This window comes from Anser brachyrhynchus (assembly GCF_964034855.1).
Source record: "Anser brachyrhynchus genome assembly, chromosome: 28".
Lineage (NCBI taxonomy): Eukaryota > Metazoa > Chordata > Aves > Anseriformes > Anatidae > Anser > Anser brachyrhynchus.
Genome location: NC_137721.1, coordinates 1,264,722 through 1,291,833, shown reverse-complemented (window position 1 = coordinate 1,291,833; position 27,112 = coordinate 1,264,722). Strand labels below are relative to the sequence as shown.

Genomic DNA, 27,112 nt, shown 5'->3' with positions numbered 1-27,112 from the left:
GCCCCAAAAAAGCACCCCCCAACCCAAAGGCGATACACCCCCCACCCAGCTTCCCAGCCCCATTTTTATGCCAAAACAGGAAAAGGAGCCGCGTGCCCCCCCCCCCCCCCCCAGCCCCACAGCCCCTGGGGAGGGTCCGGTGCCAGCGCTGCGGGGGGGGGGGGGGGCCGGACGCCGCCATCCGCCGGGGGGGGGAAACCACACCTGGACGCGAGGCGACGCCGCGGCGCTTTTATTGGCGGGGGGGGGGGGGACCGGGGGGGGGCCCCGCGCCCCTCCCTCAGTCCTCCAGGTTGCGGAAAGCCGCCTGCATCTCCTCGTTGAGCTGCGCGAAGGCTGCCGTGATGCTGGCCTCGCCGTCCTTCACCGGGTCCTGGGGACAGGCGGGGGGGGGGACACGGGGTGACGCGATGGCAGCGCGACCCTCTCCGACCCCCCCCCCAATCCGTCCGTGTGCCCCCACCCCCGGCACCTTGAACTTCATGGCGCTCAGCTTGTAGAGGATGTCCCCCAGGTTCTCGCGGATGGTGGCCCAGGTGACGCGGCGCTCGCCCGCGCCGGTGGCCTCCACGGCGTGCCGCGCCAGGTCGTAGAAGGTGATCATGTTGTGCAGCATCCCCACCGTCTTGTAGAAGGGGCAAAACCTGGGGGGGGGGGCAGGCACGGGGTCGGGGGGGGGTTCCGGGGGGTGCTGCGGGGCTGGGGGCCGCGGTACCTGTCGTAGGACGAGTAGCCGTTCTGCTGCAGGAAGTCGTCCTTGAGGAGCTTCGCCACCTCCAGCGTCACCTTGTCGGCCTCGGCGAGGGACGCCTGCGGGGGACGGGTCCTGGGTGGCCCCAAGGGCTCTGTCCCCGCTCGGCACCTTGCCGAGCTCTCCCCAGCTCCGGGTGCCTTCTTCCCCCAGCCCCAGCCCGTGTCCCCCTCCCCATCCCCGTAGCCCCCTGTCCCAGCCTCTCCGTCCCTTCCCATCCCCTCTCCCAGCCCGTTTCCTCTTCCCATTCCTGCTCTTCCCCTATTCCCCATCCCTGCCCCACTCCTTCATACCCTGTATCTGTCATCCCATATCTCCCATCCAATCCCATCTGCGTCCCATCCCATCCCCATCCCAATCTCTGTCCCCTCCTGGTCCCCGTCCCAATCCCCATCCCCACCCCACCCCATCCCATCCCCATCCCCGTCCCCTTCCCACCACGTTCCCATCCCCGTCCCCTTCCCCATCCCCTCCCCACCCTCTCCCTGTCCCCATCTCCACCCCCGTCCCGTTCCCATTCTTATCCCCGGCCCCCCCCGGCCCCCCCACCTTGCCCACGAGCTGCACGATCTCGGCCAGGTCCTCCTCCTCCTGCAGGATCTCCTTGGCGCGGGTGCGCAGGGCGGGGAAGTCGGGGTGCAGCCGCTCGTAGTGGGGCTCCAGCGCCCGCAGGTACTTGCTGTAGCTGATCAGCCAGTTGACGGAGGGGAAGTGCTTGCGCTGCGCCAGCTTCTTGTCCAGCCCCCAGAACACCTGCGGGGAGTTTGGGGGGGGCCGGAATCAGGGGGGGAGCCACGCCTGGGCCAGGAGACCCCCACCGCCATCCCGCTCACCTGCACGATGCCCAGGGTGGCCGAGGTGACGGGGTCCGAGAAGTCCCCTCCCGGCGGGGACACGCTGCAGGGGACAGCGGGCTCGGTGCTGTGGAGGGGGGTCCCCGTGCCCCCACCATGTCCCCCCCCCATCACAGCACCCTCGGGACTCACGCGCCGACGATGCTGACGCTGCCCTCGCGCCCGGGGGAGCCCAGGCAGCGCGCCCGCCCCGCGCGCTCGTAGAAGGAAGCCAGGCGGGCGCCCAGGTACGCGGGGTACCCGCTGTCTGCAAGGAGCCGGCCTCAGCGGGGCGCCGCGGGCACCGCAGCCCCTCACCGGGGCCTCGGGGCTGCCCGGGACCAAGGGGACAACCGGGACCGGTGCTCACCCGCCGGCATCTCGGCCAGGCGCCCCGAGATCTCACGCAGCGCCTCGGCCCAGCGCGAGGTGGAGTCGGCCATCATGCTGACGTGGCGGCCCATGTCGCGGAAGTACTCGGACAGCGTGATGCCTGCGCCGGCGGCACGCGGCTGGCACCGGCGGCACGGCCCCGGCGTGCCGGCACCCGCCCCCGCGGGCACCCGCGGCCACCCACAGCCCCGCCGTCCCCGGCCCACCGGTGTAGATGGAGGCCTCGCGGGCGGCCACCGGCATGTTGGAGGTGTTGGCCACCAGCGTGGTGCGCTTCATGATGCTCTCCGTCCTGCCGTCCACCTCCATGGTCAGCTGGGGACGGCGACGCCGTCACCGCGCGGCTCGGGGACGAGCCCCCGGCACGGCGCCCCCGCGCCCCGCGGCCTCACCTCGGGGAAGTCCCGCAGCACCTCGGACATCTCGTTGCCCCGCTCGCCGCAGCCCACGTAGACAATGATGTCGCTGTTGGAGTACTTGGACAGGGACTGCGAGATGACCGTCTTGCCGCAGCCGAAGGCGCCCGGGATGGCCGTGGTGCCACCCTGCACGCACCTGGGGACAGGGCGGTCCCCAACGCGGCCCCGCTGTGGCCCCATGGAGGCAGGATGGGCCCCGCCACCCCCTGTCCCTGTCCCCATCCCCGGTCGCTCACCGGCACCCCTGCGCTTTTCCCTTCCTCCCCAGTAGGACTGTCCCCATCCCTGTCCCTTTCCCCAATCCCATCCCCTGTGCTCACCCAATTCCCTGACCCCGGCCCCGTCCCCATTCCTGTCCCTCAGCCCCGTTCCCCGTGCCCACCCACATCCCCATCACCTGCCCCCCGTTCCCGACCCCACCCCATATTTCTGTCCCCATCCTTTTCCCCCATCCCCACCCCGTCCCCTTATCCCCATCCCATCCCTGTCCCCTGTCCCCAGCCCCGTCCCCGTCCCTACGGGAAGAGGGCGTCCAGCACGCGCTGCCCGGTCAGCAGCGGGTGGTTCGCCGTCAGCTTCTCGGCCACGGGCCGGGTCTGCCTGACGGGCCAGACCTGCATCATGGTCAGCTTCTCCGTGCTGCCCTCGAAGTCCAGCTCCAGCACCACGTCCTGCGGGGACAACGGGGGGCAGCGGGGACGTGGGACCCCATGGCCCCCCTCCCCGCCCCGCGCCGCCAGCCCTTACGGAGACGCTGTAGTGGCCCGGGGGCGCGATGTGGGTGACGGTGCCGCGGCTGCGGGGGGGCACCATGATCTGGTGCTGGATGAGCGAGTTCTCGGCGACCGTGCCGTAGATGTCACCGCCGGTGACGTGGCTCCCGACCTGGCACGGGGCGGCCGTGAGGACGTGGGACTCCCCCGCCACGAGGGGAAGGGTCCCCTTGTCCCCGCGGGGGCTCACCCGGACGTGCTTGCTGGGGACGAAGTCCCAGGTGAGGTGGCGCGGCAGCGCGGGGACGTTGACGCCGCGCGGGATGTAGATGTTGCGGGTGAGCTGGGCGATGTCCTTCAGCGGGCGCTGGATCCCGTCGAAGATGGAGCCCAGGATGCCGGGGCCCAGCTCCACCGAGAGCGGCTGCCCCGTGCGCAGCACCGGGTCCCCCACCCGCACCCCCGCTGCGCCCGCGCTCAGGAAAAGCCACGCTGGGGGGGACGGGACAGGGGCGGGAGGGGGGACCGGGGGGGGACAGGGGACTGGGGGGGGACAGGGGATTGGGGGGGACAGGGTGGGAAAGGGCAGGGAGGGCACAGAGCAGGACGGGGGGACAGGGAGGGGACAGGAGGCAGGGGAGCGGGGCAGGACAGGGGAGGGACAAAAGGGAGGGGACAGGGACAGAGGGGAGGGGGACGGGGGAGGAAGGGAAGGGCAGACCGAGGGGGTGGGAGGACGACGGGCGACAAGGAAGGATGGAGGGGACAGAGAAGGTCAGGAGGGACAGGGAAGGACAGGGGGACGGGGGGGGGGGGAGGCAGGGCAGGAGGGCAGGAGGCTGGAGAGGACGGGGAAGGGGACGGGGAAGGGGATGGGGAAGGGACAGGACGGGGTGGGAGGACAGGAGGAAGGGGAGGGGAGGGGAGGACGGGGGACAGGGACAGGCGGTGCCGCAAGGATACAGGTCTCCTCGTAGACCTGCAGGGTGGCCATGTCCCCCTCCAGCCGGATGATCTCCCCCACCAGCTCCGCATGCCCCACGCGCACCAGCTCGTACATGGCCGCCCCCGCCATGCGGGTGGCCGTCACCACTGCGGGGACACCGCGCCGTCACCACCCCGTCCCCAGCACCAGCCCACCCCCCCCTTGCACCCCCCTTGGCCCCCCCCTCAGGACCCCGAAACACGGCCGTACCGGGCCCCGAGACGCCGTGCACGGCGCCCAGCAGGCTCTCCCGCTCGGCCTCGGCCAGCCGCGGCACCGCGCTCCCCTCCATGGTGGCACCCGCCGGCCCCGGTGGCCCCCGCTTTATATGGGGGCAGGCACCGCGCGGAGCCGGCGGGGTCCGGGGGAACCAGCTGGGCCCGGTGTCCCCGCGGGCGCGGGCTGTGTACAGTCAACAGCCGCCCCCCCCGCCTTGTCACCTTCCCCCCCCCCCCCCCCGCCGCACCCAGGGGTGCCCCGAGCCGGCACGCGCCGGCACGCGCCAGCACCCGTGGGGACGGTGGCAGGGACAGCGCGGCCGAGCCGGTGCCACCAGCGGTGCCCGTCCCCTCCTGGCAGCTCGCCCTACAGCCCCCGTGTCCCCCCCAAGGTGCCTCCCCCCCCCAGCCCCAGCGTCCCCTCTGGTGCCAGCCCTGTCTGTGTCCCCCCCCCCCCGAGGTCCCCGCGGGGCGAAGGAACATGCCTGGGGGGTTGGGGGGGAACAAAAGGGGACCCATGGGTCTGGGTGCCACTGGGTGCTGTGGGGTCACTGTGATGTCCCCTGGGCCCCCAGCCGGGGTGGCACGAGTGACGGCACCGCCCCAAGGGCACGCACACGTGTGTGCAAACGTGCCCACGCGTCCCCCCCGCACACACGCGCGTGCGGCCGCTGCCACACGGGGCTGGGGCGCGCCCGGCCCCGGCTGTGAGCGGTGCCGGGTGCGAGAAGGCGGCGGCCGAGGCCGGTCACGGGCGGGTGGCCAAGGGCAGCCCCGTCCCCGTCCCCGCCCCACGCGGCGCCGACACTCAGCCGTGACCCAAAACCCCCCAAATTTATTTACCAAAATTCACAGAGCGAGCGAGGGGAAATAATAACAGGAGGGGGGAAATAATACCGGGGGAGGGGGGGAGGGGATACAGGGGGGGGCGCTAGGAGACGAGGACGCCGGCGGAGCCGCCCTTGGCCCCCTCGGCGCCCTCCTTGGGGGGCTGCCGGGGGTCGTCCTCGCCCAGCAGGCGGATGTTGTGCTTCTCGCGGAACTCGTTCAGCTCCCGGCCCTTGCTCTGCAGCTGCTGGCTCAGCGTCTCCAGGATTTTGCTGATCTGGGGGAAGAGCCGGGGGAGGGGGGGGGGGGGGTCAGGGGCCGTGGCACGGCGTGGGGGGGTGCCGGGGTCCCGGGGAGCCCCCCCGGGGTCCCTCACCTGCTCGCGGTTGCTCTCCAGCGCGGGCAGCACCTCCTTGACGGTCCTCTCGACCAGCACGCCGCCCACCATGCGGTAGCAGCGCCGCGTGGGGTCCACCTCGCGCAGCGTCTCGATCACCAGCCTGGGCACAGCGCCGCGCTGCGGGGGGGTGCGGGGGACGGGACCCCCCTGCACCCCCTAGGGCTCCTCCCCAAACCCCCACGTCCCCGAGGTCCCCCCCTTTGTCCCCTTCACCCACCCCACGCCTCCTTCACATCCCCCGGGTCCCCCCTGTGCCCCCCCCACCCCGTGTCCCCTTCACATCCCCAGGACCCCCCCCCCGGTACCTCCGGTGTCCCCCTCCCCCGCCCCCCAGGTCCCCTTCACCCCCCCCTCCCTGCCCCCGGCGTCCCCCCACACCCCCGGGACCCCCCCCGTTCCCCCCGGTGCCCCCCCCCCGTGTTCCCTTCACATCCCTGCCTGACCCCCCGGGGCCCCCGGTGTCCCCCTCCCACCCCCGGTGCCCCCCGCTCCCCCCGGCGTCCCCCCAGTGCCCCCCCCGGCCCCCCTCACATCCCCAGGACCCCCCCCCCCTCACACTCCCGGTGCCCCCCGTTCCCCCCGTTCCCCCCGTGCCCCCCCGCCCCCCCTCGTGTCCCTCTCACACCCCCAGGACCCCCCCCCCTCACACCCCCGTTCCCCCCGGCGCCCCCCGCGCTCCCCCCGGCCCCCCCCCCGTGTCCCCCTCACACCCCCAGGACCCCCCCCCCTCACACCCCCGTTCCCCCCGTGCCCCCCCCGTGCCCCCACCCGTGCTCGTTGAGCTCCAGCTCCAGCTCGGCGGCCTTGGAGGCCAGCCCGCGCTGCTCCTGCCGCAGCCGGTTGAACCGGGCCACCACCTGCGGGGGGGGGGGTGGTCAGGGGGGGCCGGGATCCCCCCGGTGCCCCCCCCGGTGCCCCCCCGGGCCCCGGCCCGGCCCCGCCCCCCCGGACCTGCTCCGCCGTCAGCCCCTTCCCGCCGGGCGCCGCCGCCGCCGCCCCGGGCCGCCCCCTCGCGCCGTCCGCCATCGTCCCCCTCCCCCGCCGCCCCCCGGGCCCCGCCCCTTCCGCCGCCGGCCGGAAGCGGGGCTCGGGGGCGAGGCTCGGCCCGGCGCCATCTTGGCTGAGGGCAGCGGCGCTGCCCGCTGAGGCGGCGCCGGCGCCATCTTGGGTGCGGGCAGCGCGGGGGGGGACTTTGCCCGCGGCCTCCGGGTCGGTGCCGGCGGCGGGGCATGTACGGGGCGGGGGGGCCCTAGGGTGGGCTTGGGGCGGCACGGGGGTGGTCTGGGGGTACCGGGGGGTCCTAGGGGCAATCGGGAGGGTCTTGGGGGGAGTTGGGGGGGTCCTGGGGGCAGCGGGGGGGTCCTGGGGGTAATTGGGGGGGGGGTGTAGGGGGCAATTGAGAGGGTCCTGGGGGCAAATCGGGAGGGGTCCTGGGGTCAGTTGGGTCCTGGGGGCAGCTATGGGGGTCCTGGGGGCGGTTGGTGGGGTCCTGGGGGTAATTGGGGGGGTCCTGGGGGTAATTGGGGGGGGTGTAGGGGGGCAATCGGGGGCGTCCTGAGGGCAATTGGAGGGGTCCTGGGGGCAGTTGGGGGGGCCGGGGTGTGAGGAGAGTCTGCGGGCACTTGGGGGCAGTTGGGGGGGGCCCGGGGGAGCTGGGGGGAGCTGGAGGCCAACTGGGGCTGCCCCAGAGGATCTGGGGCAATTCGGGGCTGTCGGGAGCCTCTGGGGGTGCTGGGGGGGGGTCTCGTGGGGCCTGGGGGCAGTTGGGGGGGGGGGAGCTGGAGCCAGGCCCCCCCACGGGGCCGGTGCCGCCCCCTCAGCCCCGGGTGGGTGCCCTGGGGGCCACAACCCCCCGGTGGGGTCCCAGCGCCCCCCTCCCGGCCCCCCCCCCAGGCTGAGAGCGGTGCCCCGGCTCCTCCTGCCCCGCAGCCTCTGCAGACCCCCGCAGCTCCCCGGCCCCCCGCGCAGGTACCCCGGCTACAAGGGGGGGAGTGTGGGGGGGTGTGCCCGAGGGGTCCCCGGGACCCGTCGCGGTCCCTGACCCGGCCGTGCCGCAGCCGCCGGGCCATGGCGGGGCCCCCGGGGCCGAAGCCGCTGGTGGCCGTGGGCCAGGTCACCTCCACGCCCGACAAGGAGCTCAACTTCGCCGCCTGCGCCGCGCTGGTGCGGGAGGCGGCTCGGCGCGGCGCCTGCCTCGTCTTCCTCCCCGAGGGCTTCGACTACATCGGCCGCGACCCGGCGGAGACGCTCAGCCTGGCTGAGGGCCTGGACGGGGACCTGATGGGGCGCTACGCGCGGCTGGCCAGGTAGGGCCCCCCCCCCCCCCCCACCCCTGGGCGATGCCGGCGCGGCCCCGGTGGCCGTGGGGGTGACGCCGGGGCTGTCCCCGCAGGGACTGCGGCGTGTGGCTGTCCCTGGGCGGCTTCCACGAGCGCGGGCGGGACTGGGCGGCCACGCAGCGCATTTACAACTGCCACACGCTGCTGGACCCCGCAGGTGAGAGACCCCGGCCCGGCCCCGCGGAGCGGGCACCCCAGGGTGCACGTCCGTCCCCCCCACCCCGCACCCGCTTTGTGCCTCCTTGTCCCCAGGGCGCGTGGTGGCCGCCTACAGGAAGACCCACCTGTGTGACGTGGAGCTGGAGGGGCGCGTCACCATGAAGGAGAGCGGCTTCACCAACCGCGGCACCGAGATCGTGCCCCCGGTCAGCACGCCGGCCGGGAAGGTACGGGGCGGCCAGGGGCGCCGCCGGGGGCTCCCCCTCCCGCTGCTGTCCCTTAACCGCGTCCTCACCCCGGTCCCGTGCCCTCGCTCACGTCCCCTCCGCGTCCCCCCCCCCCAGCTCGGGCTCTCCATCTGCTACGACCTGCGCTTCCCCGAGATCTCGCTGGCGCTGCGGCGAGCGGGGGGCCGAGATCCTCACCTACCCCTCGGCCTTCACCGTCACCACGGGCTCCGCGCACTGGGAGGTGAGCTCTGCCCCCGGGGGTAGCTTTAAAAGCCCCTCCCGGGGCGGGGGGGGGGGGATTTCAGCCTCGGGGGCAGGCGGCAGGGCCGTGGCACCATCCCGCGTGTCCCCCCCCCCCAGGTGCTGCTGCGGGCGCGGGCCATCGAGAGCCAGTGCTACGTGGTGGCGGCGGCGCAGACGGGCAGGAACCACGAGGGCCGCGCCTCCTACGGCCACACGCTGGTGGTCGACCCCTGGGGCACGGTGGTGGCGCAGCGCGGCGAGGGGCCGGGGCTCTGCTACGCCGAGATCGACCTCGAGTACCTGCAGCGCGTCCGCCGCGAGATCCCAGTGCAGGAGCACCGGCGGCCTGACCTCTACGGCACCGTGGGGCTGCCCACGACGCCCTGAGCCCCCCCCCCGGCACCAAGGACCCCGCCGGGCCCACCCCGAAACCGGAGCCAGGCTGGATCCGCTCCGTTTCGGGCCGTTTCTCCCCCAAAAGGCAGCAGCTGGGGCAGGAACACGCACTCAGGGCTCACCCCGTGCCTCGCGGCCCCCCCCCCCAGGGGGTGCTCCCCGCTTTTTGGAGCCCCCCCCCCCAAGCCCCCGCAGCACGGGGGGCGGGGAAGGAAGGAGCCAGGCGCTGCGGTAGATGTTTATTTGAAGAAAACCGAAAGCTACACAGGGCATATGACTGTTATATCGAGGTTTAAAAAATACAGAAGTCACAGAAATTACACCAAGGTGTGCCAGGATCGGCCGTAAGCAGTGGGGGGGGGGCACGCTGGTGACGGGGAGGGGAACCACAGGCAGCCCCCCCGCGCTGCTGGGGCAGGGGGAGAGCAGCCTCCAGCCGAGCAGGGCTGGGGAGAAAAACCGCAAAATTGGGGTGGAGCTGGAAAAATCCCCCCCCGGGCCCCCCCGGCAGCAGGCAGAGGAAGCAGGCGGCGGTGCCGGTCACGCCTGGACGCGGCCAAAGGCCGGCACGCTGCCGGCCGCGCGCCAACACGTGCGGGCAGGGACCGCGCTGCCTGCTGCCAGCAACAGGCGGGGCCGGGCCCCCTCCCGCTGCCCCGTTTGGCCCAGTTTGTCCCAGTTGCCGGCAGGAGAGGGGAGGGACGAGGCGGAGGAGACGGGCAGGGGTCCCAGCGGGTGCTCCCCCTGGCCCCAGCAGGAGGGGGCACGAAGGCACATGGTCCCGGGGCAGCCTGGGCGAGGGGCGGTTCAACTCCTGAGAAACTCACGGGGGAGGCGCTGGGGCGGCGTTTTGGGGAGAAACGGGCCGGATTCTGCCCGCCCGGCACCAGCCAGCCCCGCGCAGAGCCCGCTGCCAGGCCCGCGGGGACAGTGGCGCAGGGGCAGGGCGAAGCCCCCCCCCCCCCCCCCGTTCCAAGGCCCCGCGCTCGCCGCTCGCCCGCTCCAACACTGACGCGCCCCAGGCGGGATTTTTGCCTTTTTTTTTTTTTTTTCTTTTAATGGATACAAAATAAAAGAGAAAAAGGAAACAAAGCAAGAGAGAAGGTGACAGGACAGGAAAGGGGTGAGAACACGTAAGCCTCCGGCGCTCCCCGCGGCTCCCGGCTCCGGCCCAGCTCCTCGCGCCGCGCCGGGCCCCACGGCCGCACCCAGCCAGGCGGGAGTCCAGCGGGGGAGTTAAACGATCTCTTCCTTTTCTTTTTAGAAAAACGAGAAACGGGGAAGAAAAGCTCGGATCCCACCGGCAGCCGGGCGTCAGGGGGCCGTCTGCAGCATCAAGTTCCTCAGGAGTTTCTGGCGCCCGACCTCGTAGTCCTCCTCGTCCACATTGACCAGCAGTTTGATGGCTTCGTGGCCCACGGCTTGCTTGAGCGAGTCCGTGATGAAGACGCCCTTGAGGGCCTCCAGCAACGAGCCGTTGATGTAGTCGCGCCAGAACGCGTCGAGGTAGGTGAGCTCTGAGAACTTTATGTCACAGATGATGGAGCCCAGGTCCCGGGACTTGAGGATGGTGTTGGCCTGGTTGAAGCGCTCGAACTGGCGCTCCAGGGGGTCCTGCTTGTTGGAGAAGACGTTGCCCTGAAGCGCCGTCTCGTGCTGGCAGTACTCGGCTCGGACTCGCAGGCGGATGTCTGCGGGCAGCGGGGACACTCAGCGCGCCGGCCCCGTGCTCCCGGGGCAGGGGGAGAGGCGCTGCAACCCCCCCCCTCCAGCCCCGGCGTGGGGCCGGGAGCCCACCCACCCCCCCTCTTACCACAGGTCTGCTTCTCCTTCGGGTCCGGCGTCACCGACTTCCTCCGCTTGCGCTGGCTGCTGAGCGGGGCCCTGCCGCGGCCGGGCCTCTTGGTGCAGATCTGCGGCCCCGCCGAGGAGCAGCAGACCACGGGGTGGTGGGGAGGCACTGCTCGGAGAGGGGGGCGGCTCAGGGCTGCGGCCGGGACCCCCCCCCCCGGCCACGCAGGAGCCGCTCGGCACCCGCCGGCACCCCCCCGGGCCCTGGTGAAGCTCTCGTAACGCGCCCGAAGCTTTAACGCAGTCCCCGTGGGCAGCCCGCAGGTGGGGGGCAAACACCGGGGGCGGTTTCCCCCGGGACGACACCCGTGAGGGTGAGGGGTGAGGGGGATCAGACACAGGCAGGGCGGCAGCGCTGGTCCGGATGAGTCCCTGCTGACCGGACCCCCCTGGGGGCCCCAAATCCCACCCGCGTGCGGCGCTCACCTGATTTGTGGGGGTGGCCGAGGCCGTGCTCCGCGTCGCTGTGAGCCCGGGGCGTCACGTAGCGGATGGATGTCTCCTCCAGGTACTTGTCCACCAGGTCCGGACACACTGCGGGAGAGGGGAGGTGCCTCTTGGTGGTGGGGGGGGGCGCAGCAGGCCCCCCCCGAGGCGGCGGGCACCGACACGAACCGCTGCCCGGCGCCCACGGCGTCTTCCCCCGGCGCGCAGACCAGGCTTGGGAAGGATGCAGCGCTTGGGAAGGATGCAGCGCTACGCTTACAGGCGTCTTGTTTAAAAAAATAAAGCCCAAACTCACCTAAAGATAGCGCCTTCAGCCACCGAGGGCGCCCGGCCCCCCCAGCCCCAGCGGCGCCGCTCACCGGCACCCGGCACCGGCGCTCCCCAGCGGCGCCACGCACCGGGAACGGCCACGGCTCGGCCGGTCCTCTCGGAAAAACTCCATTTTAGAGCCAAACACTCAAAAAAAAAAACCCGACAGCGCTGCGTGGGAAAGGCCACTTGCGCGTTACCATAGCTACTCGCAGCACCCGGCTCGGCGCAGCCCGCTCCCAACGCCGCTGCACGCGCGGCCCCGGGGACGAGCCCGTGGCAGGGCGGGCAGCGCCGCGGTCGCCGGCAGCACGGCCACGGGGGGCGGCCCTGGACTCGCTTCAGGCCCCCGCACGGGTCCCCAAAGTCCCGAGGGCTCCGGGCCGAGCCCCCTGCGCGGGACCCGACGTCCCGACGGGCCTCGAGACGAGCTCACCGTCACCCAGCCGCGGCAGCCGGTGTCAGCTCTCGGTACCCGCGCCGCCCTAGGGCGAGCTGCGAAACCCGCGCTGGCGGGACGCGCGCGCGCGCAGCCAGGGCCTCGAGGAGCTTTTTCGAGGCGTTTCCATCGCAGTGGGGCCGGCCCGGGGCTGCCCATCCCCGCCGCGACAGAGCCGCGGGGACACGCGCCTGGTTTTTGGGTGGTCCTCGGGAGCCGGCCCCGGTCCCCACGAGGGTGTTTGGTGACTCCGGGATCCCTCCCGTCCCACAGGGCTCCCAGCGCCGCTCCCCGCCTTCCCCCCCCGCCAACCCCGGGCTGATTTTGCTCCTTTTTGGGGCTGTGCAGGAGGACGAGGCGCAGAGACGTGCCCCGGGAGGGGCTGCGGGGGGGCGGCAGAGCCCCATCCGCGAGGAGGCTTCCTTTAACCCACCCGTCCTCTTCCTAACGCAAAGCGCCGCGCGCCCCAAGCCCCGCGCGAGCTGCCTCTCTCCCCGGCGCTCCCTGAAACGCCGTTTTTGCGTTTAATTAATCCATTCCCACCCAAACGGGGCCGGACAAGCGGCAGGAGCAGCGCGCCGTGGCAGCGCGCCCAACGCTGACCTCCGGCCCCCTGCTGCATGCGACCGGGAGCAGCGAAGCCCCCCCCGTGCTCCGGGTTTTTGGTTTTTTTTTTGCTCAAAACAAGCGGAAAGCTCCCCGAGAGGCACACACCGAGCGCTGCGGCACGAGCGTTCGTGCCCCGAGCCCTGCGCGAACTCGGGGAGGCCGCGCCTGACCCCTGCCGTGTCCCGGCACGGCGCCGGCTCCGCGCCACCCCCGCACGGCTCCGTTCGGGTGGAAGCCTCCCCAGACCCACGCAGCCGGAGCACGGATCATTTTTGAGGCTCCTTGGCTGGGGTTTAACCCCCCCTCACCGGGGCTGTTCAGCACCGGCACGACGGGCCCTGAACGCACCCGCAAGCCCCCGCTGCCTCTCACCCCATAACCGGGAGTTCGGTGCCCGCCCCTACTCGCCCTCCCCGCTTCCCCGAGCGCCGCCATCGCGCTTGCCCACAGCGTGAGCAGAAACCAGGGAGACTCAGCAGCCCAGGACTGCCAAGAAAGCCCAATTATCCTCGTCTAAAAAGAAAAACGCAAATTGTGGAGGCAGAATCCCGCTGAAGCGGCTGCCTCACACGCCCCCTGCGACCAGCGGGCACTCCTCGGCTCCTCCGGCTCCGGCCAACCTGGGCGAGGTTCCTCGAAGCGAGGTTTTGGCCCAAAAAAAGGCCCAGGGCCGAGCCGGCGGGGAAAAGAAGTCGGCTCACCCGCCTGGAAGCTTAACGATGACCCGAAACGCACCAAATTCACCCGGATTTGATCAGGCGAGGAGTCACGGCTCAGGTCCATGAGCCAGGCTCAGAACAAGCGGCACCGAGCGGGGTGGGGGCGAAAACGGGGAGCAGGGAGCGCCGCGGGGACGCCGCTCCGGGGGGAGGCGCGTTTGGGGCCGCGGCCCCCGGTGAGGGGGGGTCGGGGGGCACTCACCGGCCCGTCGCCGCTTGAGGGTGACGTAGGGCAGCAGGTCATGGCGCGTGATGATGCGCAGCAGCTGCAGCACCTGCCGGAAGTTGGTCTCGTCGCAGCGGCCCTGCCGCTCCAGCGCCAGCAAGAAGTCCCGGCCGCTGCGGATCATCCCCCTCTCGTAGTCGTCGATGACGTCCACGAAGAGGAAGGAGAGCACGCGCACGTCGCGGTGGGTCAGGTGGGTGCCCACGATGTCGAACATGCGGTGCAGGCTGTACAGCCCGTGCTCCCGGTCGCCCCGCTCCTCCGGCCAGGCCTGCGCGCGGCTGCGCTTGAAGGCCGCCATCCTCGCCCGCCGCCGGCACGCCGCGCCCAGCGCTCGGCCCTGGAAGACAAAGAGGGGGGGGCCACGGGCTCGAATCCAGCCCCCGCCGGCACAGAAATCCCACCCTTGGCACAGAAATCCCACCCTCGGCTTCTCTACCCCGCGCCCACCGAGTGCCCCCACCCGGGCCAGCATCGCCGTGCCGCCGGCCAACCGGGGGGCAACCGACCTGCGCGCCCCCCAGCTCGGCCCCCGCTCCCCGACGTGCCCCCTCCCTGGCTCGGCAGCAACGCCGAGCGTTAGAAGCCAAACCCGGGCAGCGGCGGCCGCCCCGAGCCCTGCGGGCACCGGCCGGTCCCCGGCACGCTACGGCACGAGCCCGACGCCCGCGGTGATAACGCCGGTGACTCGCAGGGACCCCCAGGATGCGGCCCCGCGCCCCGAGGTGCTCCCCGACGGGCGCCGGCCTCAGGGAGCCGCCGGGCACGGCCGCCAGTACCGCGCCGGGGCATCGAGCGAGGAGCGACGGCCGCCGGCAGGCCTCGGGCTGCTCCGCCGAGGCGGGCTCTCCCGGGGGACCCTCGAGCAGCGAGACGCTTCCGGCCCCTCCTCGATCCGCCTTTGTGCCAAAAGCGGGGTTTTCACACCAAAAGGCAGCACCCCAACGTCTCGGGGCTTCCGAGGCCGCAGCGGCACAGCTCCCGGCGGGCCGAGACGAAGCGCGGGGCCAGGCGGCGCCGAGGGGAAGGACACGAGGGGGCCGGGAGGGGAGCCCCGCGCCCCAGCGCTGCACTTTGTGCGTGCCTGGCACCCGTCTCCAGCTCGGACACAGCGCCCGGCCCTCCAGCCTGCCCAGCACCCGGGACCAGCGCAGGCACGGGCGCTTCGAGCGACCCGCGGGGGGGTTAAACTCAGGAAAAGGGTGAAAAAAAAGTGGGATTCGCCGCAATTCTCGCCGTCCTCCCTGGGCAAATCCACCCTGTTCGGTGCCGGGGCTGCGGCCACGGCCACGGCCCCCCGCTCCGAGCGGCCCCACCCGCACGCCAGAACCCCGCCGAGGGGCGGCTTCATGCGGCTCCAGCTCCCAAAACAGCAACGGCGCAAACACGGGAGCCCCCCCGCCCGCCCCGGTGCCGCCGGGACTCACGGCCGGGCTCATCCCGAGGCCCCGGGAGGCCCCTCGGTGCTCCGCGGGAGCTGCCCGGGCCCTGCTGGGGGCGCGGCGGGGCGCCGGTGGGGTTTGGAGGGGTCCGAGGGGTTTGGTTCCTGCTGCGAAATCCAAACGGCTGCAACGGGGCGCGTGCGGTGACACCGCTGCGGCGGGGACAGGGAGGGCGCCGCGTTGTGCAACGTCCCCGACGGAGCCGCGGCGGGGCCGGGGGACAGCGGGCAGCGCCACCGCGGCCCCTCGCCCTCACCCTCGCCCCGCCGGGGGTTGTTCTGGTGGTAGCCGTGGCTTTTTTTTTTTCTTTTTTTTTGTTGAAATACAGACTTCGCCCGCGCTAGTTGGCGTCTCGGTATTGCGCTGCTGGCCCCGGGTGTCGCAAGGCAGCCTATAAATACCCCCCGCACGCTCACGCGCCACTGGCGGCGGACGGGGGAGAGGCGACGAGCGCGGGCGGCTCGGGGCAGCCGCCAGCTCTCCGCAAAAAGCCGAGCACGCCCTTGCCTCGCCCCGGGGCCCGGCAGCAGCACGGGGCCCCTGCAGCCCCGACCTCCGTCCCCGGGGAGCCGCGCTCCGCTCGCCTGCCCCGGTCCGAAGGCAGGGAAGCCACCCAGAGCCCGGCACCGGCATCACCGGCCCGGGCGCTCGGGTCCCACCTCGCCGCCCAGCCCCCGAGCGCTCGTGCCCTGGATCTGCTTTTGGGGCGGGTTTTTGGATCCCCCGCGCCGAGAGGGGCTCGGGGTCGGGCCCCGAGCTGTTTGAAACGCGGGGCAGGGATCAGGCAGACCGTCTGTTCGCGGTACCTCGCGCCGCCCGGGCTGAACCAGAAGGGACTGAGCGGGACAAGGCTCATTTTGGGGAGGGGGGGAGCCGCCGGGTCCCGGGGGGCAGCTCCCAGAGCTGCGCCACCCACACCCGCAGCAAGCTGTGGGATTTGCCTTCGAGCGGGGGATTCCTGCGGCCACGACTCGGCCGAGGTCCCCGCTGCGCCCGCGGCTGGCTGCCCTCCCGGTCCCATCCCCGCGGAGCGCAAGGAAAAACCCCAAATCCTCAGGAAACGTAAAAATGTCCCCGAGGAGCGGCCGCAGGCCACGGAGGCGCCGCGAGCGCGGGGTCTGGCGGCCCCGGGGCTGCTGCCCCCCGCCCTGCGCTGGCTCGGCCCCGGCAGGCAGCACCGGCAGGCAGCGCGGGCAGCACGGGTGGGAGGAGACGCACCAAGCGCTCGGGGATCATTAAAATAATTTGGGGGTGAACAGGAAAAACGAGCTGCTGGGGCCGCCGAGGCGCTCGGCAGTCAGTCGGCTCGAGCCCTGCCCGTCTCCGCGGGGCGCCTCGCTTCACCGCGAGGTTTGGGCCCCGACGCCAGGGGAAGAGCCCCCGCCTCGCGCCCCCGCCACGCGCCCCGGGCCCGGCTGCGAGCTGGAGCTCTGCTCCCAGGGGTTCACCCCCCAGGGGTTCGCCCCGGCGCACCGTGCCACGAGAGCAGGCGCCACGGGGCCACCGAGCGCCTCCGCTGCCGCCTCGCTCAGCGGTACCTCGGCGGGCGAAGCGCTCACAGGCGACTCCCGGGACGGGACGGGCTGGGTGCTCCCGCTGCGCCTCCCGGCCCCGAGGGGCTCCCCGTCACCGGGCACACCGGGGGGGGAACAGCCCAGCCAGGAGCACCCCACCCGCCCGGCAGCTCCCGGGGCAGGGGCCGTGCCCCACCAGCCCTTACCGATCCCGGTCGGGAGCACCGCGAGGGGCCCGGGGCCAGCAAACGCCCCCAGGTCCCAGGAGGGTGAAGGACGGGCATGGCCCCAGCAGGGCCAAGGCAGGTAGCTAGGAGGGCGTGGGTATCCTCGCCCCGCCGGGCAGGGGGCAAACCAAGCGCAGAAGAACCACGAGGAACCCGCGGCTGCCCCCCTCGGAGGGCTTTTGGCCTTTACCCCGTGGCACTCTGCCCCTGGGGCAGCGCGCCTGAGCTCAGGAGGGATCCTGAGAGCCCCCACGGGGGCCGAGCGGACGCGTCCCAGCCCCGGGAAAACGTCCCCAGGGTCGCCAGCAGAAGACGGGCCGAGCTGCCGCCGCCGCCGGGACCGCCTCAGGGGCACCCCGAGCCCTTGCGAGGGCGGTTCCCGCGGCGGCGGCGCCGCGTGCCGTCACGCACGAGGCACGCGGACGGGGCAGCGGCGCGGAGGAGGGGCCGTCGGGCCACGCCGCCTGCACTCGGGGCTCACGTCAGCGGGCAAAGCGCTCGCGGCCCCGCGAGAGGCGGCCAGGTGTAAAAACGGTGCCACCGACTGCTGGGGGGGGGAGGCGAGCGCGGTCGGGAGCGCTGAGCTGGGGGGGGGGCTGCTGCTGCTCCCCCTCAGCGCCTCGCTCACGCCCCCCCTGCTTCTAACCCCTGCCCCCCGGCGGCGACGGCAGGAATCCCGTGGGAGCCTCGGCTCCCACCGCGGCGCCCGTCATCGGGACAGGGGGGGCCGTCGGGACACGGGGCCGCAGCCCCCCCAGAAGGACGGTGCTGAGGCGGAGCAGCACCGCCGCCCCGCAGGACCGCGGCCGGGACCGTGCCTGGAACGGGAGGGAGGGAAACCCCGGGGCAGCACCGAGGGCGGCGCGCACAGGGGCAAAGTCTGGGGCAAGCGGCGGGGCGCCAAGGCTGCGTGCGCACCGCGCCCGACGCGTCCTGTGCCAGGGCCCAGCACCGGCTGCAGGCAGAACCGAAACCAGAACCGCGTGGAAAGAACCAGAAAATTCACCTTTTTTTTTTTTCTCCTTCCCTTTCCCCCCCTCCCCTTCAGGGAAGGCAGCCCCACGGCGCGCTGGAGCCGCTCGGCCGCCGGCAGGCAGCGCCCTGACAGCGCTCGGGCCACGGAAACCGAGGCACGGGCAGGGGACGCGCCACCGGCAGCATCACCGGCAGCGGCACCTCGAGGCGCCCGGCCCCTTTTTGCCACCAGCAGCCCCCGCGGGCAGCAGCCTGCCCCCCTCCCAGCGCGGGGCCACCCGCGAGCGCTGCGCCTCGGCCACAGCTCCCGAGCTTTGGGGCCGGCCACGACGCGGCTCCCGCGGCACGAACCCGACCCCCGGCCCCCCCCCTCTGCCCCGGCGCGGAAGGCGGGCGCCGTCCCCTCCACGAGCGAGGAAGGGGCACAGGTCAGGGAACAACCCGACGGAGGGGCACCAACCTGCACGAGGAGCTCTGCGGGTCTCGCTTGTATCCGCTCTGGCGCGGCGATTTGAGCACAGCAGCCACGCGAGCACTGTTACGAAGTCTTCTATCCCCTTTTCTCCTTGGCTTTTTACGTAAACCCCCCGACACCACCGCCTGGGCTCCCGCAGAGAGTTTCGCGGACGGCTCTTGTGCCAGGGGAGCCAAACTTCCAGCGTCGGGTCTCGGAGTTCGCTACTCGAGCTGGTAGACTTGCCAGAAGCCACCCAAGAGTCCTTTTGTTGGCGTTCCCTTCCAACAGCTCTGACGCCCAAACCTTCTTTTCCCTACTTCACCCTGAAATAACTTATGGGCACGGGGGAGGAGGAAAGTCCAGGCCCAGCCTCGCGCTCCCCGGGCCGCTCCGGTCACAGGCCCCGTTCGGTGCAGAGCGAGCCCCGCTCCCTCCTCACGCCGCCCGCACGGGCCGAGGGGCGGCCTGCTCCCAGCACCTTAAACCTCTCTTTGCCTGCTAACGACTCCTCCAGAAACTGAGCCAGGTTACGTTACCGAAAAAAAAAAACAACACCACAACACAAGCCAAGAGAAGGGATCGTGGAGCGGGCTGCTGCTGCAGAACTCAGCCCATCCCTTCTCCGGCACTCACGGTCACGGCTCCGCGCCTGGCCTCGCTGCCCCGGCTCCTTAGGCCTGGCTTATCCCCAGCAGGGCCCCCCCGGTGCAGGGGGGGTGCTCAGCGCCCGGCCGCGCCGCCCGACGTTTGTTGCGGCCGCCAGCACCGCCAGGAGCCCTGCGCCCGCCCCGAGGCCTCGGCCCTGCCCGCAGCTCGGCGCAAAGCCCCCGGACCTCGGCTCTCCCTGCCCGAGGGGCTCCCCGCAGCCCCGCTCCTCCCCGGGCCCTGCCCCCGCCGCGGCCTCGCCCGGGAACCGGCGGCGGCTCCCCGCGGGCCGCCCCCGAGGCCGGGGGGGGGGCGCCGAGGCCGGGGAGCTCCGAGGGGGCGGCGCGGCCCCGCGGGCAGAGCGCAGCGGCCCCCCCCCGGGCCCCCCCCGCGGCCGCCACGCCCGGGGCCTCGCGGGCCGGGCCGGGCCGGGGCCTGTCAGGCGCCGCCGCCGCCGCCGGGCCGGGCCCTCACCGCAGGCACCGCCGCGGCCCGCCCTAGGCCGCCGCCGCCGCCATGCCCGCCGGCTCGGCCCCGCTCCGCTCCCCCGGGCCGCCGCTGAGCGCTGCCCGGGCCCAGGCGCCGCCGCCTCCCGTCAGGGCCGGGGCAGGCTCGGCGCCGCCATGTTGGCTCCGTCCGCTCCGCTCCCCGCTCGCGGGCGGCTCTCGCGGCGCGACGCAACGTCCGGCCCCGCCCCCCCCGCCCCGAGGCCCCGCCCACATCCGGGCCACGCGCACCTCGCCGCCTTCACGCCCCTCGGGAAGGCCGCGGGGAGCGGCGCCCTCTTGGATAAGGGCGGGAGGGCGGCGCCTTCCGGGGCGGGGCTCGCCGCCTTCAGCGCCCTTCCGGAGCGGTGCGGCGCCGCCGCCATGTTGGGTGCGGGCCGGCCGCCCGGCTGGGGGCGCGCCGCCGCCATCTTGGGAGCGGGCGGGCGGGGGCGGCCGGGCGCGGCTTCGCGCCCATTGCGGGCCACGAGGGGGCGCCGCCATCTTGGGTGCGGGCAGGGCGCCGGGAGGGCGGCGGGGGGCTGGGGGGGGGGGGGCGAGGTTTTGGGGGGGACCTTGGGGTGACGGGGGGGGGGGCGGGGGTTACGTGAGGGGGGGGGAAAGAGACCCCTGGATGGGGGGGGGGGGCTGAGGAAAGGCGGCCCTGGGGGTAAAGGGGGGGGGGGCTGAGGGTTGAGAGGGCTCCGGGGGTGGGGCTGAGGGCGGGGGGGGGCATTTTGGGGGGGCATTGCGGGGAGGGGGGGGCCTGGAGGAGCCCCCCCCATTGAGAGGGGCTCGAGGCCAGGCCTCGCCCTTGCCCCGCCCCAGGGGAGGCTGCCAGCACCCATGGGTGCGGGGGGGGCCCCGCCTGCCCTGCCCTTTGCACCCCCCGTGCCCCCCCTTTTTGCCTGGGGTCCGCAAGGCCGGGGGGGGGAGGTCCCCGTGCCCCCCCCAACCCCCCCCGTGCCCCCCCCCGTGTCCCCCCAGCCCCGCTCCCCGCCCCAGCGCCAGGAGCACCCCGGGGCGCTGCGGGGGCGGCCGCTGGCCCCGTGCCCCGCCACGCGCCCCGTGCTGCCCCGGGGGCGCTAATTAGCGCTAATTGCACCCGCTAATCCCCCCCCCCCCCGTGATGGGGTGCTATCAGCCAGGGTGGCCCGAGGGTCCCCAGGGGGTGGCCGTGTCCCGGGGGGGGGTCCGTCCCCGGGGGGCTGGGGGGGGGGGGGCAGGACGGACGGATGGACGGACGGACGGGGGACAGACAGACGGACAGACAGACCGGGGGGGGGTCGGGGGCACTTTTTTTTTGGGGGGGGGGGGGGGGGCACCAAGGCCAGCGGCAGGGTGGTGCCAGGCAGGGCCGGGCCCGGGCCGGGCGGGGAGCGGGTGACTCAGCGGGGCCGCCCCGGGCCCCCCCCCGAGGCCCTGCCCCCCCCTCCCCGACCCCCCCCCCCCCCCGGGCCGTCCCGCCCCCGCCGTGCCTATCCCGGGCGGCGCCGCGCCCCGCCACTGCCCCGCTCCGCGCCGCCCGGTGAGTACCGGCCCGGTCCCGGACCCCCCGACCCGAGGGACACCCCCAAAATCTTCCCCCCCCCCCGGGTCCTGCACCCCGCTCTACGGGGGGGCCGATCCTGCACCCCTCCTTTTGGGGGGGAGCCCCCGGGTGGGGTGGTGTTGCCCCCAATCCTGACCCCCCCCTTTCTTAGAGGACCCCCCCCTTTCTTAGAGGGAGCCCCCCAATCCTGACCCCCTCATTCCTAGAGGGACCCCCCCTTTCTCAGAGGGACCCCCCCCATTCCGCCCTTCCCATCGGGAGGACCCGATCCTGCCCCCCCCCATTCGAGGGGGGCCCAATCCTGCACCCCCTTTTAGAAGGGGCTTCCCTCTCCCCACCCTCTACCGCGGGCACTCCCCCCCCCAGTATCCCATAAAGTTGGGGGGGGCACTGGGGGGTGTCCCCCCCCTCCCCCGGAGGCCGCAGCCCCCCCGCAGCGCTTATGCCCCTGGGGGGGTTCAGCCTGGGCTGGGGCGTGCCTGGCGGGGGTCCTGCGGTGCAGAGGGTGCCCCCCCCCCCCATTTTTCCCCAAGGGCTGGGCTGGTTCCTGTTCCGGTGGCGGGCAGCTCCTGGGCCACACCGCAGCCCGCGGGGGGGTCCCCAAAACGAAGCCTGGACCCCCCCGCAGCACCAGGGGGTCCCCTGCAGCTGAGCTGGGAGTGGGGGGGGGGGGGTCACGGCGGTGGTTGGGGCACCCCAGCACCCGCTTGCTTCCCCCCAGATCTCTGATCTCTGCCTCCCTTCCCAAAACCAGGGGGGGGCTGCATGGGGTGTGTCCCCCCCCCCCCATGAGTTGTGGGGAATCCAAGGGGGGGGTGCCGAGCCCCACCCAGGGAGGAGGCACCAAAACGCCCCCGTGACTCAGCCAGCCCATGACGCCGGGGTTCCCTAGGGTGCACCACGGCCCGGGGGGGGGGGAAGTGGACGAGGGGGGGGGGGGACACCCTCAGCACGCCCCCCCCCCCTCTCCCCCCACCCCCGGCCCCACCCCGCGGCCGCTGCCCGGAGCTGAGTCACCCGGGCGGAAAGCTGCGGGTGTGCGCTGAGCGCCGCTGTGCCCCCCCCAGAGCCCCCCCGGAGTCACCCAGAGCCCCCCCGGAGCCGCCCCGCAGCCCCCCCGCAGCCATGCCGTCCCAGATGGAGCACGCCATGGAGACGCTGATGTTCACCTTCCACAAGTACGCGGGGGACAAGAACCACCTGAGCAAGGAGGACCTGCGGGTGCTGATGGAGAAGGAGTTCCCCGGCTTCTTGGAGGTGAGCGGGGGAATAATTGGGGTGGGGGTGGGGGGTAGGAATAAATCTGGGGGGGCCCAGCCCTGGAAGCGGGGTGACGGGGCCGTGACCCGGCTCTGCCGTCCGCAGAACCAACGCGACCCGATGGCGCTGGACAAGATCATGAAGGACCTGGACCAGTGCCGCGACGGCAAGGTGGGCTTCCAGAGCTTCTTCTCGCTGGTGGCCGGGCTCACCATCGCCTGCAACGACTACTTCGTGGTGCACATGAAGCAGAAGGGCAGGAAGTGAGCCCCCCCGGCGCGGCCCCGGCCCCGCGCTCCCGCCGGACCCCAATAAAGCTGTTTTGTACTACACCGGGGCTGCCTCCTTCCTTTGTGTCCCCGTCTCCCCGGGGTCCCCGTCTCCTTCGTGCCCCCATCCCATCACCCCTTCCCCTTCGTGGCCCCGTCTCACGTACAGGGCCGTATGAAGGTCTGTATGGGGCGGTATGGGGGTGTAGCGGGGTCTGTAGGGCCCACAGAAAACCAGAGGGGTGGGGTGGAGGCTACAGGGGCTGTACAGGGCTCTATAGAGGATCTACAGAGGTTGCACAGGGGTATAGTGGGGGGTCTACAGGGCCCATACAGGGCTGTATAGGTCTATAGGTGATCTGTAAGTGCTGTGGAGCTTTGTACGGAGCTGTACGAGTCACCTATAGGGGCCGTACGGGGCCGTTAGGAGCTGTGCAGAGACATGCAAGGCTGTACAGGCGTCTGTGAGGCTGTATAGGGTGGCTGTGGTGCTACCGAGAGCAGCACAAGGCCATATAGGGGCTGTGTGGGGCCATATAGGGGCTGTGTGGGGCCATATAGGGGCTGTATGGGGTCATATAGGGGCTGTATGGGGTCATATAGGGGCTGTGTGGGGTCATATAGGCGCTGTGTGGGGCCATATAGGGGCTGTGTGGGGCCATATAGGGGCTGTATAGGATCATATAGGCGCTGTATGGGGTCATATAGGCGCTGTATGGGGTCATATAGGGGCTGTATAGGACCATATAGGTGCTGTATGGGGTCATATAGGCGCTGTATGGGGTCATATAGGGGCTGTATAGGACCATATAGGTGCTGTATGGGGTCATATAGGCGCTGTGTGGGGCCATATAGGGGCTGTGTGGGGCCATATAGGGGCTGTGTGGGGCCATATAGGGGCTGTATAGGATCATATAGGCGCTGTATGGGGTCATATAGGCGCTGTATGGGGTCATATAGGCGCTGTATAGGATCATATAGGGGCTATATGGGGTCATATAGTGGCTGTACGGGGCTGTATGGGGTCCATAGGGCCTCTCCGGGGCTGCACAGGGAGCCCGGGGGCTCTGGGGGGCTCTGTAGGGCTCTGTAGGGGACCCCAGGGGCTGTGTGGGGCAGGCGGAGCCGCGCGGGGCCCCTTGGGGGCAGCACAGAGCCGTGCAGGGCCGTGTGGGCCCCCCCGGGGAGGCGTGGGGCCGCACCGGCCGCCGGGGGGGGCCCGTGGGACTGTGTGGGGGCGGGCGGGCCCCCGGGACCCCCTCGGGACCCCCCCGGGACCCCCGCAGGGACCCCCCAGGACCCCCCCCCCCCCCCCCGGGCCCCGCAGGCGCCCCCAGGGCGGGGCAGGGGCGCGCGGGCACAAACGGAAGCGGCGGAGGCCACGCCCCCTCCGGGAGGCCCCGCCCCCTCCGGGAGGCCCCGCCCCCTCGCGGTGACGTAGCGCGGTGGGCGTGGCCCCGCGGCCCAGCCGTCGCCGCGTCCGGAGGTGGCGCAGCGGCGCGGGCGCAGCGGGTGGGGGCGGGGCGGGGCGGGGGGGCGCCGAAGGTCGCGGGGTCAGGGGGCGGCGGGCGCCGCGCTGACCTTTGACCCCCGACCCGCCGGGGGCTCCGCGGAGCGGGGCTGACGTCACCGCCGCGCCCGAGTGACGTCAGCAGCGGGTCTCCCCGACCGGCCGTGACGTCACCGCCGGCGCCATGTGGCGGAGCCGCGGCGTCGTGGCGCGGGCACTGGGGGCACGGGGACGGCCCCGGGGCACGGGCACAGTGAGTGGGACGCGGGGACACGGGGACACGGGGTGGGGACACGGGGACGGAGGGACACGGGGACAGGGGGATGGGGACAGGGGGTGGGGACAGGGGGATGGGGACAGGGGGATATGGGGACATGGGGATGGGGGACGTGGGGACAGGGGGACACGGGGATGGGGACACGGGGTGGGGACACGGGGACACGGGGACGGAGGGACATGGGGATGGGTACAGGGGGATATGGGGACATGGGGATGGGGGACATGGGGATGGGGACAGGGGGACACGGGGATGGGGACACGGGGTGGGGACAGGGGGATATGGGGACAGGGGGACACGGGGACATGGGGCAGTGACACGGGGACACAGGCTGGGGCCATGGTGTTGGGACATGGGATGGGGAGCACAGGTCCATGGGGTGGGGACATGGGATGAGGACATGGGGACGTGTGGGGACGTGGGGACATGGGGTGGGGACATGGGGTGGGGACATTGGGCGAGGACGTGGGGACATGTAGGGACATGTAGGGACGTGGGGTGGTGACACGGATACGTGACACGGGGACGTGGGATGGGGAACACAGGCCCATGGGGTGGGGACATGGGGACATTGGGCGGGGACATGTGGGGACATGTAGGGACGTGGGGTGGTGACACGGATACGTGACACGGGGACGTGGGATGGGGAACGCAGGTCCATGGGGTGGGGACATGGGGACATTGGGCGGGGACATGTGGGGACATGGGGTGGGGACGATGGGGTGGGGACACAGGGACATGGCACAGGGACGTGGGGGCGTGGGGCGGGGACAAGGGGCAGCAACCGGGGCACACGGGGTGGGGACAGGGGGACGGAGGGGACGCCCCGCTGGGGACTCACCCCGAAGTCCCCGTGCTCCTCGGAGCCGGAGCGTCCCCAGGGCCGGACCCGCTGTCAGCACCGCTCCCCCCATGTGTGTCCCCGCGCCCCCCTGTCCCCGTGTCCCCGTGTCCCCGTGTCCACCTGTCCCCATGTCCCCCTGTCCCCATGTCCCCCTGTCCCCATGTCCCCCTGTCCCCGTGTCCCCATGTCCCCGTGTCCCCGTGTCCCCGCGCCCCCTGTCCCCGTGTCCCCGTGTCCCCGTGTCCCCATGTCCCCATGTCCCCGTGTCCCCGTGTCCCCATGTCCCCGTGTCCCCATGTCCCCGTGTCCCCGTGTCCCCGTGTCCCCCTGTCCCCGTGTCCCCATGTCCCCGTGTCCCCGTGTCCCCGCAGGCGCGGTGCTCGGGGCCGGCGGCCCTGCAGGACCTGGCGGTGCCCAACGGCAGCTGGAGCGCGGCGATGCGCGAGCACTACGAGCGCCTCCTGCGCCGCACCGCCGACGGCTCCTGGCGCCGCGTCCCCTCCTACCGCAACGGCCTCGATCACTTCCCAGGTGACAACCGTGAGGTGACGGGGCGGGGGGGGGGGGGTGTCCTCCAGTCCCCGTCGTCACCGTCCCCGTGTCCCCGTGTCCCCAGCGGCGGCCAAGCGGGGGACGGGGACGCGGCTCTTCCTGCGCAGCACGGACACCGAGGGCGCCGGCTTCGAGTACGTCACCTTCGTGCACGGCGCCGGCAACCGCGCGCTCTGCCTCTGCCAGCCGGGGCCGTACCTCGAGGGCCACTCCGGGTAGGTGCCGCCGGTGCCACCGCCGCGTGCCCCGGCCCGTGCCGGCCCGTCCCGTCCCCCCCCCGACCGCTCTCCCCCGTCCCCGCAGCTTCATGCACGGCGGCGCCATCGCCACCATCATCGACACCACGCTGGGGACCTGCGCCCTGGAGGCCGCCGGGAGCGTGATGACGGCCAAGCTCAGCATCGACTTCCTGGCGTGAGTGGCACCCCGGGGACACCGTGTCGGGGTGGTGGTGTGTGTGTGGGGGGGGTGTCCCGGTGCCCCCCCACCCCCCCCCCGGCCGGGCCGTGACCCCGCGCGCTGTCCCCGCAGCCCCGTGCCGCTGGGCTCCGTGGTGCTGGTGGACGGCGGCGTGGACAGGCGCGACGGCCGCAAGATCTTCCTGTCCTGCCAGGTGCGTGGCGCCGCGGGGGACACGCTGCACGCCGAGGCCACCGGTGAGGACGGGGGGGCACCGGGGGGACGGGGACACCCACACCCCCGTCCCCGTCCCCTCCCCACAGAGCGCCCCCACCCCCCCTGGGTCCCCGTCTCAGGGTGATGCCGGGTGGCAGGCAGGAGAGGGCGCCAGCGCCCCGCTGCCACCCGCTGCCACCCGCTGCCACCCGCTGCCACCCGCTGCCACCCGCTGCCACCACCACGCACCGTAGGGCTGGGGGGCAGGGGTCCCGGTGCCCCCCCCCGCCCTGCCAACCCCCCCCCTCTCTCCCGCAGCGCTCTTCATCCAGCTGGATGCCGCCAAGTCCCCCCCGGCCGCCTGCCTCACCCCGTGACGCCGTGGCCCCGCTGGCGGGGGGGTGGCCCCCGGGTGGCCCCGTGTCCCCTGTGTCCCCCCCACACCCCCCCCCGCCGGTGGCAGCCCCCAGATCAGAGCGCTGGCAGCCAACGACATCCTCGTCTCGTGGTGCTTTTGTGGGACTGGGAGGCGCCTCCCAGGGGGTGGCACTGCGGGACCTGTCCCCAGCCCCGTCCCCAGCCCCGTCCCCAGCCCTGTCCCCAGCCCCATATTGTGTCCCCGATGCCCTTCCCCTGTCCCCGTCCCCAGCCCCGTCCCCAGCCCCGTCCCCAGCCCCGTCCCCAGCCCCATATTGTGTCCCCGATGCCCTTCCCCTGTCCCTGTCCCCAGCCCTGTCCCCAGCCCCGTCCCCAGCCCCGTCCCCAGCCCCGTCCCCAGCCCCATATTGTGTCCCCGATGCCCTTCCCCTGTCCCTGTCCCCAGCCCTGTCCCCAGCCCCGTCCCCAGCCCCGTCCCCAGCCCCGTCCCCAGCCCCATATTGTGTCCCCGATGCCCTTCCCCTGTCCCTGTCCCCAGCCCTGTCCCCAGCCCCGTCCCCAGCCCCGTCCCCAGCCCCGTCCCCAGCCCCATATTGTGTCCCC

At 72.9% G+C, this 27,112-nt stretch overlaps 6 protein-coding genes across 6 annotated transcripts; 3 read left to right on the top strand and 3 right to left on the bottom strand.

The window, feature by feature from the left end:
* Positions 1–220: 220 nt before the first annotated feature.
* LOC308183714 (V-type proton ATPase catalytic subunit A-like) lies at positions 221–4,988 on the bottom strand. The gene is made up of 14 exons (XM_080570029.1): positions 4,305–4,988; positions 4,073–4,201; positions 3,360–3,574; positions 3,144–3,281; positions 2,916–3,067; positions 2,370–2,532; positions 2,184–2,292; positions 1,955–2,077; positions 1,738–1,852; positions 1,585–1,648; positions 1,301–1,504; positions 716–810; positions 473–644; positions 221–373 (listed from the first exon to the last, which is right to left on the bottom strand). Exons 1-14 carry the CDS (start codon positions 4,384–4,386, stop codon positions 281–283), a joined length of 1,854 nt encoding a protein of 617 aa, XP_080426155.1. The 5' UTR covers positions 4,387–4,988; the 3' UTR covers positions 221–280.
* Positions 4,989–5,126: 138 nt separating this feature from the next.
* PFDN2 (prefoldin subunit 2) lies at positions 5,127–6,633 on the bottom strand. Its single transcript, XM_080570035.1, has 4 exons — positions 6,492–6,633; positions 6,309–6,397; positions 5,517–5,640; positions 5,127–5,417 (listed from the first exon to the last, which is right to left on the bottom strand). The coding sequence occupies exons 1-4, from the start codon at positions 6,564–6,566 to the stop codon at positions 5,244–5,246; spliced, it is 462 nt and encodes a 153-aa protein (XP_080426161.1). The 5' UTR covers positions 6,567–6,633; the 3' UTR covers positions 5,127–5,243.
* Positions 6,634–6,660: 27 nt separating this feature from the next.
* Positions 6,661–9,227, top strand: NIT1 (nitrilase 1). Its single transcript, XM_080570031.1, is given in 8 exon segments — positions 6,661–6,749; positions 7,470–7,508; positions 7,598–7,846; positions 7,933–8,036; positions 8,132–8,265; positions 8,383–8,445; positions 8,447–8,509; positions 8,629–9,227. Coding segments are annotated over 6 exon segments (873 nt in total). The 5' UTR covers positions 6,661–6,749; positions 7,470–7,508; positions 7,598–7,607; the 3' UTR covers positions 8,899–9,227.
* Positions 9,228–9,935: 708 nt separating this feature from the next.
* Positions 9,936–19,760, bottom strand: DEDD (death effector domain containing). The gene is made up of 5 exons (XM_080570030.1): positions 19,505–19,760; positions 13,484–13,847; positions 11,185–11,292; positions 10,721–10,867; positions 9,936–10,598 (listed from the first exon to the last, which is right to left on the bottom strand). The coding sequence occupies exons 1-5, from the start codon at positions 19,754–19,756 to the stop codon at positions 10,222–10,224; spliced, it is 1,248 nt and encodes a 415-aa protein (XP_080426156.1). The 5' UTR covers positions 19,757–19,760; the 3' UTR covers positions 9,936–10,221.
* Positions 19,761–20,736: 976 nt separating this feature from the next.
* On the top strand, positions 20,737–22,396 carry S100A10 (S100 calcium binding protein A10). The gene is made up of 3 exons (XM_080570032.1): positions 20,737–20,780; positions 21,872–22,061; positions 22,170–22,396. Exons 2-3 carry the CDS (start codon positions 21,930–21,932, stop codon positions 22,329–22,331), a joined length of 294 nt encoding a protein of 97 aa, XP_080426158.1. The 5' UTR covers positions 20,737–20,780; positions 21,872–21,929; the 3' UTR covers positions 22,332–22,396.
* A 1,381-nt stretch (positions 22,397–23,777) lies between these two features.
* Positions 23,778–26,626, top strand: THEM4 (thioesterase superfamily member 4). The gene is made up of 6 exons (XM_080570028.1): positions 23,778–24,096; positions 25,336–25,495; positions 25,581–25,731; positions 25,820–25,930; positions 26,048–26,172; positions 26,450–26,626. Exons 1-6 carry the CDS (start codon positions 24,028–24,030, stop codon positions 26,506–26,508), a joined length of 675 nt encoding a protein of 224 aa, XP_080426154.1. The 5' UTR covers positions 23,778–24,027; the 3' UTR covers positions 26,509–26,626.
* The last annotated feature ends 486 nt before the right edge of the window (positions 26,627–27,112 follow it).